The sequence below is a fragment of the Pithys albifrons genome, chromosome 1, assembly GCF_047495875.1.
Source record: "Pithys albifrons albifrons isolate INPA30051 chromosome 1, PitAlb_v1, whole genome shotgun sequence".
Taxonomy (NCBI): Eukaryota; Metazoa; Chordata; class Aves; order Passeriformes; family Thamnophilidae; genus Pithys; species Pithys albifrons.
Genome location: NC_092458.1, coordinates 67,346,791 through 67,363,900, shown reverse-complemented (window position 1 = coordinate 67,363,900; position 17,110 = coordinate 67,346,791). Strand labels below are relative to the sequence as shown.

At 39.9% G+C, this 17,110-nt stretch overlaps 1 protein-coding gene across 3 annotated transcripts in view; it reads right to left on the bottom strand.

Annotated features, from left to right (window-relative positions):
* The window catches only part of ATP8A2 (ATPase phospholipid transporting 8A2), a 330,508-nt gene that overhangs the window by 228,128 nt on the left and 85,270 nt on the right, over window positions 1–17,110 (bottom strand). For all 3 annotated transcript variants that reach the window (XM_071553667.1, XM_071553677.1, XM_071553685.1), the window contains 7 exons: window positions 15,752–15,857; window positions 14,419–14,501; window positions 12,818–12,867; window positions 10,682–10,751; window positions 9,235–9,319; window positions 7,851–7,990; window positions 5,292–5,430 (listed from right to left, as the gene is read on the bottom strand). In XM_071553667.1, coding sequence (XP_071409768.1) covers window positions 5,292–5,430; window positions 7,851–7,990; window positions 9,235–9,319; window positions 10,682–10,751; window positions 12,818–12,867; window positions 14,419–14,501; window positions 15,752–15,857 — 673 coding nt within the window. The remainder of the gene's footprint in view (window positions 1–5,291; window positions 5,431–7,850; window positions 7,991–9,234; window positions 9,320–10,681; window positions 10,752–12,817; window positions 12,868–14,418; window positions 14,502–15,751; window positions 15,858–17,110) is intronic.

The following is a 17,110-nucleotide window of genomic DNA, read 5'->3' as shown; positions in this document are numbered from 1 at the left end:
CACACGGAACTGCGCAACAAACCTCCAACAGGTATAGACAAAACGCTGACTTTTTTCTCAAGTCAGTTTGCCATTTTACAAGTTAGTCCCAGAGTGAAAATCCACTTCCTTATTTTTATTGAGAGAAGAATATTACAAATTTAAGCACTTACCTCCTTATTAGGGTTATTCTTTCCTCAGGCAATGGCATAACTAATTCAAAAGGATTTTCTAGTAGCATTTGATTAGATCAGCAGCTGCAATAGCAAGCTATGATTTCTAAACCACTGCTTCACTTTGTCTTTCAAAATGAGCAAGATGCCATTCCACAAGTCAAGCCAGCAGAAAAAAAAATAATGTGGAAAGCAGTGGCTTTGCAGTACATCTTGGAAGTCATAGAGCCAGAATAATTTATCTTGCAACCAAGGCTATTTCACATCTTGTTATCAAAGTGAAACAGGAAGATCAAGACTGGAATAGGAGAATGTAAATCAAGCCTAACAAGGGTTTAGAGATGATCGATACATTAAGCACAATTCCAGCACTAAGATGATGTTAAAATCCAGCACTAGTATAAAGCAAAGTAGCTGGCAACTCTGAGACTAAGTAGTAATCTTAGACATTTGCAGTAATACCTTAAAGTTTTCTAATAGTTTTATAATAGCTATTACTGGCAGTACTAGCACAGCAAGCAAAAATACACACTCTAACATAAGTGCATATTTTGTCAATGCTTGTGAGTAGAATAAGATCAACTGCTGGTTCAAAGCCACATATAAAATGTCAATCCACACCTCTAAGTTGGTATCTAGCCCTTCAATTTTAAAAGTCCATGAGGCAGATGAATCAGATACTTCTGGGACTTACTTCCCTTCAAGTGTCCTGGGAGAAAGACTGCTTGAACCAGAGTTCAAGATCATAGCCCACAGGCACATTCATAGTGCAGGCATACAGAATCCAGCATCTGAGGCAAGAATTATTATCCTGTGTGTTTTGAGAGGGCGTATGTGCCCTGCTCAAACTTGCACAGGGATACAGACAATTGTGCTGGCATTGCTTCACTTTTCTCAACTGAGAAAAAGCACAGCTCACCAAGTTTTCTTATTTCTGAATTGGAAAGATATGGGTCTGAGGGATGGACTGTTACATGGGTAAGGAATCAGCTGGGTGCCTGTATCCAAAGAGTTAGTCAATGGTTCAACACCCAAAGGAAAAGTCATAATGAGTGGTGTCCCTCAGGGGGTCAGTTCTGGGACCAACACCATTCAGCATCTTCCCCAGTGACACACAGTGGGATCAAGTACAGTCACAGCAAGTCTCCAGACAATGCAAGACTGAACTGCACAGCTGATGCACTCATGGGAAGTGATGCCACCCAGAGGCACTTGGGTCCACTTGAGGAGTAGGCCTGTGAGAACCTAATGGAGTTAGGTTGTGCAAGGTCCTGCACCTGTGCCACAGCAATCCCAAATATCAGTCAGGACAAACTTGGGGATCAATGGACTGACAAGTGCCCTAGAGAGTGAGTGATGAAAATCAAGCATAAGACCCCACCTGCAGTATTGCATCCAGCCCTGGGGCTCCCAGCACAAAACAGACGTGGACCTACCAGTGTGGGAGCAGATGAGAGCCATAAAAGCAATGAGAGGGATGGAACATCTCTCAGCAGGCGGAGAGTTAGAGTTGTTCAGTCTGCAGGAGAAGAGGTTTTGAGAAGACCTTTTAATATATAAAGGGAACCCATAAAAAAGACTGACTTTTTACCAAGGCCTGTAGTAGCCAGTCAAAAGCCAATTATATCAAACTGAAAGAGGGCAGGTTTAGACTGGGTGTAAGGAAGACATTTTTTTAATGATGGGAGTAGCGAGACTGGAACAGGTTGCTCAGACAAGTTGTGGATTCTCCATCCCTGGAAGTTTTTGAGACACTGGATAGAGCTTTAAGCACCCTGATCTTGCCAAACATGTCCCTGCCCACGAGGGTTGGACTAGGTCTTCAAAAGGTCCCTTCCAACCCCAAACCCTTCTACAACTTTAAGGCAGTGGTCAGAGCTATGAATGCATACACTAAGTAAGGGCACTCAGCTCAGCTGTAGGGACTGATACATTATTCAGGGGAGGGATACCTTTTAAAAATACTATATTCCCGTTCCCAGAAAATAAACCTGTTCCTAAAGAACTTAATGACTGGAAATACAGCAGTTCTGATTTTTTGTGAGCCTGTTGAGCATCAGGATGGTGGTAAACAGAAATATGTCATGGGTTTGTCTCACTGAAAGATAATAAAGATCTGCAGATTGTTTGAAGAAAATGATGAAGCTACAAGAACACTGTTAAGCCTTCTAGAGCTGTTTGCAGGTCATGCTCAAAAATGCTTCTGAACCTGGAGCTCCTATTTTCTATAGGCAGAGAGTTCAGATTGTTGATCAGCATTAAAGCTTATCATGAACACCCTCCTCACCTGCAAAGCTACTGACTGGCACATGGCTGAGTGGAAGGCATACAGCCACCCCACAATACGGTCAACCACTACTCTTCAGTGAAGTCAAGAATGCAATCGGGACACAAATACATAAATTCTGAAAAACAAAGGATCAAGAGGAAGCTGGAAGAACGCAAGTACTCCAGCTCCTTGCTACACCTTCCAAGAGCTCAAATATACCTCAATACAAACACATATCCAAATAGCAAGCAAGAGTCCACAAGCATAGCCTACACACACAATGAGAAAGTGAAAATACTTTTTACTTACCAGATAGCACACTTACACCTGAAACATAGTGCACATGTGGGTTGGGTTTTAAGTCCCATGTTTACTACTGTTTTAATGTGTTACAAAAACTGGAAGGCTGCCATATGTTTGTATTTTAAAGCCAACGTGAACTTGAAGCTAATTAAAATTTTACTACCAAATTGTACATTAAACAAAGTAAGTTAGAAATTTTAATAGGGATACTTATTCTCCTCAATAAATCTTCTAAATCAAAAGAAACAATAACAGTTTAAAGACAAGCTAGAGGTTAGCCTCCTTCACAGCCTTCAGAATAAGCTCATTTACTTGTAGTTAAGCTATGTGCTGTTGTTTAATATATCAACTTATTTCAGGTATTTATGTTAAAATTTATAGCTACTTTTTTTTAATTAGTCAAAAAATTATGCTTCCCTCCTCACATTGACTACTGCTTGTCAAGAAAGCAAACTCTGCATATAGTAATTCAAACCAGGTAACTAACTGTTAAATTAAATTGTCTGCTTAAGCCATCCACCTTATTTCTACTACAAATGTATCAGTTCAGCAAGTTATTTCATCTCTTGGTACCAGCTTCAACATAAAAAGATACATGAGGCTTGATCTGGTTTTGAGAAGCGCACAAAAATTCTAGTCAGTCAAGCAGACTACATTCTGAAATTTCACTGAGCCAACCAAAACAGAAAAAAAAAAACATAGTAAAACCCCAAAACAAACCAGACAAAAAAACAGCAAATGCCTGAAATTTTGCTAAAGGTAATTTAAGTTCAGTTACAGAGCATCACTGTTAGAGAGTCGTGAAGTCAATATGAGCTTGTGAAAGCAACCTATGCTCTTAAAGTTCCCTTAACCTGCATCTTTACATCTAAACAGACTAATCAGCAAATCTGAATGCAACTGTGGAATCTAAACAGCTTAGGCTGCCTCCTGTTAAAGGAGCTACTTCTTTAGCCTTCTTCAACTCATGCTGACTTCAAGACTCACTAATTATATGAATAACAGGGTAATGTAAGTTTTTTACATTTAGAACTACATGCAGACAGGTCTGAAGGTATTTCAGGCTACTCCTGGCAGACCTGTGATGCCCTGTAACACAGTTTACTTATGCAAGATGTCAGATCACCACAGAGTGCTACCCTGTCTTCCAATCTCTGTGCAGATTTACCATGACAGGAAGAAAAAATATCAAAAAGAACGCAATACCATCATGGCATTATATTGCCAAAGTGCTACATTAGGGATGTATGGGATGGCTTGGCAGGGGATGTACTTACACCAGGCTATGTTTCTTTACCAACTCTTTACTACTCAGTTCAGACCTGGGTATCCACTCCCTAGAAGAATACTAGTGTTGTATGAGGGGCTATGGCACAACAGCATAGGTTTAGCTCAGAAATTTTAACCACAGCTGGATTTTGTGACAGTACAAGGTACAGGTACCCCAGTTACTCACCTTGCAAGCATCCCCAGTGAGAAAAAGGCTGCAGGATAGGAGTTTTGAGTATTGACTAGACCTACTCATGTGGCATACCCAGTGCAAGACTAGTACAACAGTAGAAGTGCTACACAGCACAGCATCTAGTTGCAATGGCGTGGAAGTTACAACATGAACCTCCACTTCAGTCCGCTCCTACAGTAAAATCTCAGAATTGGACAGACATTGGTAAGATAATATAACTTTATCGGATATTTATGACCTAAAAAGAAATGGTTTAGGTCTAAGGGCTGCTTCTAATAACAAATGTAAACTTACAAGTGCTTAACAGACTTAGTTTTACGCTGCAAAAACAGGTAACCAGATAAACACCTATGTCTTAATTAGGTTACCACTGTCTTACATCAGTACCCAAGCCCACCTGTCTAATAAAAACTTTAATTTGTACTTCATATCATCACAGGATTTCTCTTGCATTACAAAGGGCATAGATTGTAAATCAAGATGCATCATTTGAGACAAGGATATCAGGGTTATGCCTCAAAAAACCAACCGATATTGATCTCCATCCATACACTCAATAGCAACAACACACTTCCACTAACAATCTCAACATACTCATCCAACAGATGTGCCATAAGCTGACATCAGGGTTCATTATTCAAGCATCCACCTCCGTTCACAGACAGTTTGCAAGAAGCTCTAGCTATACGCTTTGCATTGCTGTACCTCCCATTATATCCCAAGCTCTACTGAAGTCTAGAAATGGCAGCTAGTAAGAAAACAAAAAACCTCTAAACCAGTTTCATACAGTGCCGAGTATACCTGACACATTAGTCTGGTTGCACTCTCTAGTTTCTATCAGAAAGCAGAGTTACATTCGCTCCAAAAAAGAACTGCACCTAACAAGAGCAGAAATGTCCCTTTTGCCTTAAAACCCCCGCCCCAGATCTGAATGTAGCCTGACACTCATAATGAAGACTTCAGTACAAAATCCCTTCTCCAAAGCCATGCCCTGCTATAGAGGAAAGATGCCTTAAGAAGCAGGGCTGATTTTAAAATCCCACATAGCACATCCTGCATGTAACCTGCTACATATCAGACAAATTCAGAGTAATCAGAAAGATACCTATATTGAGAGCTGTTTCCTGTTTGTCACCCGTCAGAATCCATATCTTAATTTCTGCCTTTATTAGTGTGGCTATTGTTTCTGGAACACCTGCTTGCAAGCGGTCTTCAATGGCTGTAGCTCCAAGAAGCAGTAAATCCTGTGGAAAAAAAATAAATTAAGGATTGTTTTCTGAAGATAGACGTCTGCTTGGAACACACTCAAAAAGGAATTAAGACAGTATGTTGCCTCTCATTGCTAATACTGCATTTTGACAAGCAACATATACTACAGTAAATTTCTGGTGTGGCTATTCTACTTCCTCTGCACACAATTCACATTTCAAGAGGTACAGAATGGAACAGTGTTTCTGATCAGAAAGATGGCAACTTTTCAAGAATAATTACTTGAAGTTACAAAATTCTATGCTAGCCTATGGATGAACATATACATAGAGAGCATTCATTCACTAATCACCATAGCAACACGAGTTGTCACAGTTTATGTATTTACACTCACAAAACAAAAGTCATTTGGCATCACATCATTTAAGCTAATTTCCGTCCATAAAATGTATATAAAGAAAAAATTATTGCAACTATTTATGGATATAATCACTACATTTATGTAATATAAATGGTATGAACATGAATCAATCCAAGTATCTCTGATCACTGCACAGATGTGTGCCAGAAAAACCTGTCTCATACAATGAATTCAATATTAAAGAGTTGGCCATATTCTTATGCAATTCTAAAGCAATTGCTTGAAGAGATTTGGCTATCTTACAGAAAAAAGGCAGAAAAACCAGCTAAGAAATAAACCTTGTCAAACGGTACAGTCTACTCAGATTTTATCTTTAGGAGCATTTTCATCATTACTTAGACATGCAAAGATGTTCAATTTAACATAAATTGATGTAAATTGAGTTTAGGTATACTGTATCACCTCAATAACTACACAGGAAAAGTAATGGTTTCTATTCTTGGTAGGGACGAAAACTATTCAACAGAAATGAAGACAGATGAAGCGAACAGAAGTGGTTAGCAAAGGTACTGTTGTTCAGCCTGGAGACAACCAGGTTCCAGGGTGACCTTACTGTGGCCTTTCTATATAAAGACTGAGTGTGTAAGAAAGATGGAGGAAGACTATTTACCGAGGCCTGCAGTGGCAGGACAAAGGGTGATCATTCTAAACTGAAAAAGATGAGGGTGGTGAGACACTGGAACAGACAGTCAAGAGAAGTGGTGGACACCCCACTCCTGGAAGTGATCCAAGCCAGGCTGGGTGGAGATTTGAGCAATTTGGTCTACTGAAAGGTGTTCTAGTCCTTGGTGGGGGGTTTAGAACCAGATCTTGAAAAGCCCCTTTGAACCCAAACCCTTTTCCTAAGGTTTGAGAAAATAACTTTAAGTTGAAGCCATGTTCGTTTTCCACCTCAGTGAAAACAGGAGTACAAGAGCACAGTGCATGAAGCAGAAAGGTGAAAGGAGCTACTCAGAATCAAGGATTAGATAATCACTGTTAATGGCATACTAACACAAATAAAATTTTCAGGTACTACTTTGAAAAGAAAGATTCAATCTTCAGCTCTTGCTGAAAGAGTTCTTGGAGTGTTACCCCATGAACTCCAATTCTACTCTCAACCTCCTTGTGGATGCCCCATCCCTGAAAGTATTCAAGGCCAGGTTGGACTGAGCTCTGACCAGCCTGGTCTAGTGAGAGGTGCCCCTGTCCATGGCAGGAAGGCTGGAACTCTTAAGATCTCTTCCAAACCAGGTTGTTCTATGACTCTGCCCCAAACAACTTAAATAAACAACAGTGCTCCAGAACTTAAACAGCATTTTTAATATTAATTTTAAAAGCAATTGAAGTTCAAAGTATGTTTTAAAGAAATCCCTAACTAAAATGAGAGTGAAATACCTGGTGTAAGGGATAAGAGCATGAGCACCTGTAGGTGAGGAGTACAACTACCAGCATATCAGAAAGGAGCAAGATGAACAATGCTCAGGAAAACACTGGCCCCTAGTGTTGGCATTTTAACATTTCATTCTGTATGGGATCAAGTGTCAAATGGGTTCTCTGACAGCTATTTTCCCCTTGAAAAATTAAGAGCTCTGCAATTTGTTTGGAGTGAGGTTTTTCACCTTTTTTTTAGTCTATGCAACTACAGGCTTTATTGAGCACTTAATTTTGCCTAATAGCCTTCATAAAAACTGTGACTGCTGTATGAAAAGGAACCCATCTCTTCATATATTACTACATAGGAACTCGGTGCAACACAAGAATTTTTATACACTAGCTTTATCAAGTTACAAGAACTTCACACAAAACAGAAAGACAAAAAACGTGTGTGAAAAGCATTTATAAGCAGAAAGTATTTTGTTATCCGTAAGTTGGTCTCAGGTTTACGAATTAAATCTTGAGAGGTCTATGAACTAAACAGGCTGCTGTTTAAGAACATCTTTTCAGTTTCTCATCTATGAAAACAACAGTTTATTTTACTGTATAAAGCCCAAATTCCACTGGAAAGCACACATAATGGAACCTGCATCTCATCATCAAATAAGTATGTTTTACCTTTTCAATGATCTCATAGCACTCCTCCAGCTTCTGAGTTCTGTCTTTCAGAACTGTACTGGATTCATTGTAGACATTCAACCACTCTCGGTAAGACTTCTCTGACAGATCTGCATAAGCAATGCACAATGTCCTCAGACCTACAAAACATAAGACAGCCATTACCCATAGTAAGATGACAAAGAGTATCATCAAATCATTCATGCCCTAATGAAGGCTAAATTCCAACCCTCTTACTGGAAAAAACAGGAGGGAAACATACACCATTGAACTCTGGATTCCACAAAGTCTCCCTATACATTTTTAAAGCACTTAGACGTCCACAAATGTAAACCAAAAGTCAGGCTCATTTCATTACTAATGTTGGTGTAAATCAAGAGAATGGAATGGGCAAAACCAGGTATCTCCAGTCCCTTCACTATTGCAAGCTAGCAATACTTGATCAACAGAAGAGTCACCTTATTTTATACTCACCTTTTCAGTGAGTATGACAGCAAGCTTGGCTTTCGTGTATTTTCATAGTTCAAATTAAAGAACAGGCTACATACTGTGCTTGGAGATGTTACTTAGTCAAACACACTGCACAGACCAAGTTTTCTTTTAACAAAACTCTTTTCTCCTTCAGTGTATTGATGTAACTCACGTTAATAATAGGAGTTACACATGCACAACATAGTGAATAGGGTCAATGAAGCATGAAAACCAATTTATTAGACCACTGACAAAAATTTACATACAGAAGTAATGATTTCTTTTCCTTTGCATGAATCAAGCGGAAAGGAATGTGTGCAATAAAATACAAAAGTTTCATTACTGGGAACATGGGAGTCTGCAAAAAGAAATTTTTTTTTAAAAAAAGCTGAAAGATGTTTTCAGATTTAGGAAGAAAACCACTGGTTCATGGTACTATAACTCAAGTATCTTATGCTGTTGCAGAAGAGGGAACAAAGCCCAATGCTTCCCTGTGAACATCAGTCCAAGACCTCACAGACCATTTCAGATCTTTGATGTCTTAGTCTACTAGGCTTCCCAACACGTTCAGATTACTCTGCTTTGTAAAGCCAGTGACGGGCATCCAAATTTTACACTGCTAAAAACACCTCTAACACCAGCGTAGTTGAGTTGTTCTGGCCAATACAGCTGATACCCTTTCCCTTCATCATGGACACACAGGACACCATCTTCTCCACTTCTCTACTGAAATCACACACAACCATGGAAAAAATCTCAAACTCATCTTACAGTTGTTAATTTGCTGATTACAAACAACTTCTTAATTCATGTTTATCATCATCTTAGTTGACAACACACAGCTTAGACAACGCAGAAGATGCTGCAAGTAACTTGATAAAACTGAATTCTCAGTGCATGCTCTTTCTCTTACCTTCTGTTGCGAAGTACTCAAGATGGCACAGTGTTTGCTCCATATACTGGGAATCTTTTGAAAGCCTCTCAAAAATTACATTATCCTATTAAAACCAAATTCATTACAACACGGTAAGTCTACATATGAAGTTTCCATTTCTGTATTTACAAGCTCAAGTGAAGCAACCAGAATGGACTTGCTAATATCAAAATCAAGACTATATTTACAAGCAATACATTTGGGTTTTAGAGACTCTGATTTGATCAAGTCATCTGGGTTGTGAACAGTGGCAGAGATGCTGCATCAACTTTATAATAAACGGGACAGAGGCACACTGTCTTCCTCCCCCCTTTCCATACACAGACCTTCATTAGTGGGCTGTACAGAACATTTCTCCCTCCCTAAGTTACTAAGCCAACCTATTGACTTTCAGAGAATATAAGTGTCTGGTCTTAAGTTCAGCAAATACTATAGTTCCATGCAGAAGAGTTTCCTGCAATCCTTTCTTAGAAAAGATTGCCACTTATGTTCAAAAATATAAAGGCCAAAACACTGATTGCATTCGACTGCAAAATACTCTCAGAAATAACCTATCTCTGCAGCAGCTTTCTTCATCACTAAATCAAAGGAGTTTTATACTACAACTTGCCTGTTCTCCACCACTTCCAGTACCACATTCCAAAAAACAGCATGAAAATTCAGGCATGGCATGAACAACAAGGAGTTGCAAGTCTGTGTGGTCCTACTAGACATACAACTGCGAACTACTGCACAATGGCAGTCGTCTTAATACATTCCACACTCCAGCATGAAGCCAGCACATCTTTATCAAATCAGGGGAGGTAAACTGAAGCAACAGAGCAGTGCACCTAGACCTATATGTCAGGACAAATTCAAGTAAACCAGATCGTTACAGAGGTCAGAAAGAGTTTTTCTTTGTTGAAAAAAAGACAGCTCCATAGTTTTCCACTGAAATTAGAACCATTCTCTGGACAATGCTAGTTTTGCACTCTTCGTACTGTGGTAAGTTATTGCTCTTGTCAGTGAAGACAGAAGCACAACATGGAGCAAGTCATGATGACAAATAACAGCAGGTGTAGAAATGCAAGAGAGCCAGATCAACAGTCACTCACTTGCAAACAGACTTTAATATTATAAGTTCAGACAATAGCACTTAGTCCAGCTCCTGAACCCCTGCTGCACAGCTGGGTGATATCCTGACTTTACCGAAGTAAAGGTACTGCTCCCTGAGTTCCTGGATTTTAACTGGGCAGTGGAAAGCCTAGCAATCTCCCAGCCTGCAAAAGGAGTCAGAGGAGGAATGACAGCTCTCTTAAATCACTTGGCCCTAAACAGAAAGCCAACAGGTTATTATGTATGAGACATGAAATGCCAGTATCAGCCACAGCTGTTGAAACAATAACTGGCAGTGTTAGTTCTCCATTAAGGCAGCATAATTACTTACAGCCCCTTTGCAGTAGAGACGTAGCTGTCCTGCTGGAGTTCGAACAATCACCGACATTCTCTTCCTGCTGCTATTGAAAGAAAAATATTTGCTTTCATTAGTCAAAGAGATCAAGAGTAATTCCTGTTTTAGCCAGTGAATTTTCTCAGATGTGTTTAGTGCATCAGAGATCAGATGAGATATAAGAATAGTAACTTAAGATCACACAACCCTTGACAGCAAGATAAAAACACTAAAGTTGCCCATTTTCAGCTTCAGCCCTATGGCTCCAGAACACACTTACACTCAAATGTGATCAAGAATTTGGAAAAAGACAACACAGTATAAAATGCTCTTGCACATTTACTCTCACCTTTTTTATTCATCTAGCAAAACTGTTTTGAGGACTCACTCTAGAAACAGAATGATAAAGGCTGAAAGCGCCTTTATTATATGACTAACAGACATTGAAACAACTACCCACTGACAAGGGGAGTTATTTAACTTCCTAAGTCAAAAGAAACATCATAGAAAGGAATCATGGTACAGACCTATTCTTGGCCTCCCCACAGGTTCTCTATATTGGTCTACTCAGACCTACATAGCTGCCATTATGTAGAAGGAAGCCAGAACCCCTGAGCAAGGCTCCTTATCAAAAAACCCCTGAGCTTGGCATATATCTTAAAAATAAAGGTAGACAGTAGCATACCATACAAAGACATTTAACAACTTAGCATAGGCAAGAATAATTTTTTTTCCAAGATAATTTTTGGCATTTTACTTATCCATCTCACCTTTAAAAGATTCACTGGAAAAAACACAACTTGTAAGAGGCAGACACAAGCAAATCAACTCTCATCAGGGGAAACCTGAGAACATGTGGTTTCATATAAACGTCTTCCTTCGCTAAAGGACAATTCAGAAACATCCTCATTCCGGTTTTGCCAATATGTACAAACAGATCAGAGTGGAGAGCAATCTTCTTTCTCCTCTTGAAGTTCTTCTGGGAGATGTAGTCTCTTTTCAGAGATCAAGAGCAACATGCAAGTATGCAAGCTCTTGGCATGTACCATAAGACAAACCAATCCTTTCTGAAACTTTCTAAAGAGGGATCGGAAGGGCTGCAATTAGCTGTGGCCAGAATTTCTGCAACATGCTAAAGACACTGGGAAGCTACAGCACTTTTTGAAATATAATTATAGGCACTCTCTCACTGGTCAAATGGGAAGTTGCTACACACAGGGGAGAACTAAAGACAGCTGTTTTCTGCTGTATGCAGGTTACAGCTACTGCTGTTATAGACATCAGGGTACTGTGGTCGGCTTGTCAGAAACCCTCAAAGACTCCTCGAGTGCCTTTTTAGATACTTCTCACAAGTAGCTTAAGTAGCTACATTCTCACAGGAAAGGTGAAAGTAGTGAAGAATAATCTTCAAAGCAAGCCAGGACACAAGAACAGCTGCCTACCTAAGTCTTCCCTACCTTTTTACATAACCCCTTTGAGCAAAACCAGCCAACTTGAAGACAGCAGAGAGCAAGAATTAAAGGCTTTAATCTACAGTAAGAATAGTAAAGAAAAACCCCAGAAAAGACTGCTGACTACCACTTTGTCAAGTGACAAAGAAAAAGCACCTTTTTACCATCTCCAGTGATTTTGGGGCACAATTCATCAAACAAAGCTTCTTGCTATCCAAGCAATGCACATCCTAATGAGCCTGGCAATTTGGAGTGCTTGCAATAGCTTTACTATAACTCAAGTATCTTCTGCTGTTACTTCTTAAGAACAGGCACCTCCACTAACAGTTTCCATCTACTCAAAAATAAGTAATTGACAGAAGACCTATTAAAGGGCAATCTCAAAGTATGTTCTTGAAGCAGACAAGTGACACATCAGGATATCTAAAGTCACAGCAATACACTTTCAGGGCAGCAACATCAGTAAATCAGAGTGCAGTGGTAGGGGAGAGTTTCATGCTCACATGCCAACAGCCACCAGCTCTGTAATCATTCTACATCAGCAATGATAAGATGGAGGAGCAGGAGAAAGACTAAGGAAGTGCTACTTTTCTACTGCATCAGCTGTATCTTTTCTCAATAACATGTTACCAGGAGGGGGATTCTTATCATCCTGGATTTAGTGTATTAGAGGAAAACTTACCTGGAAAACTCCAGCACGTTAAGAATTTCAAAGGTTTTCTCTTTCCCCAGCTACAAAAGAAAGCATGTACTATTTTAAGTACCATCTGCATTGTGCTGTTACACGTGCAAACACAGAAGCTGGTCAGGTGTCTCTTACACATCCCAGTATGAATAAATGTGGCAATGGCTCCCTCTGTTGGTTCAATGATGCAGAACCCTATTTAATGAACTTCAACACACAGTATTACAGCATCCTTCATTTACTATTGCTACACCATTGCACAGAATCAGTATCTTATTCCAAAAGGATAACCATGCTCTGAAAGCTAAGCTGCATATTTAGTTCTTAGCAGCTATCAATTAGGAGACCTATTACAGGCTGCAAGTGCTTTTCTAAATTAAAAAAACACACCCTCCAGATTTAGTAGTGCAATAAGCTTTGACTGAACTCCTTAATATTTCTTTTACTTGAATTTAAAAGACCATTTTATGGCAAAAAAAAAGAGTTAACTGAGGATAAATTCCTCTTATCATGAAAAACTCTCTGCTGGGGCTGAGCATGACCCACGTGAAGAAATAAAAATATGTAGAAACACCTGCCATTTCTGTTGTAGAATAGACAGAAGGAGCAATAGGAGTTACTGGAGTCTCAGAACTCCAGTGGTGTTTGTAGCATGCCATTGAAGAAAATGCTGCAATAAAATCTAATTGTAGTACAGGCTTGTATGTCCTACAAGGCCATGTCAGTTCAGCAATATCCCCAAGAATAAAAGGCATCTCCAACCCACATTACATGTGCTGCCACTGACACAGGCAATGAGGAGGCACAGGAACCTCTCAGACTGACAGCTTTTATTGCTGGGTACAGACTCACTATGCTCCCAACTTGGTATTAGGAGTATAAAACTAGGCCAGGTAGGCCTGGCTCTTCATGCATAGGAGAGAAGCACCTAGATAGCTCTAAATGACTGCTCAAAGTTCTTCCTTGTGAACTAAGAAGCAGTTTCTGAGAAGTTTTAAGAAGTTTGTGACAAGTCCTAGAAGATGTGTTTTAAGTGCTTAGCTTGGCAGTTTACCAAGAAATTTGAATTTGAACACACCCAAGAGGAAGGACAAAAAGACATCCATCATTTGTAAGAAGCTGCATGTGTAAATCTGGAGCCACATGAGCTCAGATTGTAACTTGAATCTCAACATGGCCCTGTGAGTCTGAGACTGTCTGCCAACTGTAATCCATCAACTACACACCCCTGCATACAGAGCTTGTTAAGCAGACACTTCTTAAGAAGATACAGAACACCTTACTCAGAAGAAAAAAATCCCCTTTAATACAAGAAATTAAACATTTAGAAGAATTGTAATCATTAAACATAATAGTGAGAAAACCTCCCAGAATCTGCTTCTAATCTGAGTGTTCCCATCTGTGTTTCCCAGACAAGGGAAGTATTTTGAGGCACAACTGCTGTCACTTCACATGTACACTTGCAACTTTCTATTGCACGTGCCACACAGGAGGGCAAAGACAGCATAAAACAACTTCTCCCCATGTGCAAAAGCCTGGAAAGGGCCCTCACAGGAGTTTCAAGGGACACATTTATGCTCTGCACACCTACCACTTACCGCATCAATGATAACCGAATGTGGAGTCCGTCCTGTGAAGACATAACCGAGTTTTTTTGCTCCTTTCACTAATGCCCCTTCATCTGGCAAAACAAACAGGAAAAAAAGCTTAAATTTCATCTGGTGTGTAAGACCCATACTTATATATGCCAGACTGACGAAACAGAAGCCCCCTTTCCCAGCTCTGCATGTGTTTCCACAACAGCATTCAACACTTAGTCCTACAAAGGCCGTGCAATATCAACTACACAAACTTTGTACTCAATCCATCTAAAACGTTCTGTAACTACTGAAGCATTAAACTCTATTCTTTGAAGAAACCATACTTTTCTACATGAAAAAGGGGAAATACCTGTTCTGAAAGCAAGATCAAAGTTATGTTAGCCTTAATTCCTACAATGTGCCTTTAATCCATTTTCTGCTGTAAAGGCACTAAGTTCAGCTGCTATAGAAATGCAGACTGAAATGGGCAGTGTCACTAAGAACTCAAATAACAGAGCTGAAACCAGAGCCAACACTTGTATCCCCAGTAGGTACTTACACAGCCTCATTAAGAAGCAAGTGTCATTAAGTATAATCATCATGTATGTGGATTTAGTGCTCAGTTCAAGCAACCCTAATGCCTCTACAGCACCCTTAGTCTCCTCATGGTTCATCACACTGACTAGAGCTTCCTTACATGGGCTGTTCACCCTACTTTTCAGACACTCTCTTAGGACATAAATGAGAAATGATACTGCTTCATCACTCAAAACCCTACTACAGCAATTCTAGAAATACCCTCACTAACAGAGATAAACTTTATGGAGAGCACGGTCATGTTGTTCTGCATTCTGGCCATGCCTATACCCTTCAATACCTCTGTGCTGTCTGAAAGGAGAAAAACGTATGTCAAGGGCAGGCCTAAATGTGGCCAGGACTCTGCTATAGGTTGTCCTGTGTCATGTGTCAGCCCTTCTTTGCTTACAGCAAAATAGATCAAGACAGTTTGTACTCATGCCAAATAAAGCAAGTAATTGCTAATGCAGAAACAAGTCATTACTTCCACAGATCAGCTCTACATACTCAGAGTTTTACTTTTACTTTTCAATCCTACAGAAAGGCCAGAGTGGCAGGTCTCAGGAGAGCAGAAGGCATCATGTGCCTGGCCTAACTCTCAAGAAAAATCATGGACCTTGTAGTTTTGTAGGAGGCATTCAAACCCAGCATATACTGACAACAGGAGATGCCAGACCTCCTGCTAGCAACATGGGGAACATTCTGCTTTCAAAATCAATGATATTCTTCTACTCCTTCAACCTCTTCCCTCCCAAAGAAGAAGGCAACAACCAACCTGGAGAAGAAGCCTGGTAGATTATAGTATTTCCTTGTCTCTCGGGAACAACTGTATGACACACAGCCAGCAGTGTGAGGAACTCCTGTATGTGTACAGCTGTGGGCTAGACAAGATACCAGGAGAGGGAGGATTAGCATAACACACAGAGTAAAGCATCTGTTTGCTAAACTGAGAAGATAACACAGGTACCACAGATATCGAGATATATATATATATATATATATATATATATATATATATATATATATATAGTCTGTTCTCTACTTATAGCAGTTTTAGTCCAGAACATCAAGACAGCAGAGTCTGATGAATTAAGAGTGTTAATGATCAAGACATCACTTAAGCTACAAAGAGCTGAGAAGCCAGAGTACTCCCTCACCTTCCCAAATATAAAAGCTTTAGTTCTGTAGCACCCCAAGCCTCATATAGGTAACCTGCCACAAGATGACAGCCAGCAAAAGGAAATACTACTATGGCAGCTTCCAACAGTGATAGTAACCACGCCAGAATTCAACCTGAGGGAACTGCACCATTAGCAATGAATATCCAGTGCCAACAGCAGCTGAATAGCCAATAGAAGGCAACTTCATGTGCCCTTCCACAGGAATACAGCATCCAGCCAAGCATAAAATCAATGGTACCTACACATTCAGCATCATGAGAACACAGAAGAGGAAACATTGTTCACAGCCATCCTCAAGATTTTGGATAGACACCAGGTCTGTAACTGAGCAAACATGCTGGGGCACTTCAATCACAGCCCTCTGATCAACCAACTCTGGCAATTGTAGATGTAGTAATTTGAAATAGGGATGGGGGACTTATTCCTCCCACTTTTCCATCCCTCCCTCTGGCACAGTATTTATAGCCCCACAGCAGTCAGGAATGGCACTCAGCTCTCCAGCATAAAACCAGCACTACTAACTTCATCCATGGTTCATTTAGATCTTCAAGATGCTTAGCTGGAACAGTTCCCCTTCCCCAACTCTGTCATATCCATGACATGCACACTTGGTAGCATCAGTGTCCTTCATTACAGCAGCCATTTGCTCAGTGACTCACTCAGACATGAACTTAGTAGTTCTACCTTTGCAGAAAGCCTTACTTGACTGTGCCAACTTCCACAGAATCTTTGCATATAAAAATATCATCCAATTTCTGAAGTTTTTATTAGCACCAGATATGTGCTGGCAATATCAAGGTTTAATTAGTAGGAAGTAAACCACTGCAAAAGCCACAAAACCATGTCACCTGGCAAACATTATGTCAACATGTGTAAACAAATGAGTATATTAGAAAATAGTGGAATAAAAGGACTGAAGATCCTAGACTTATATTCTTGTTTTACTTCATCTA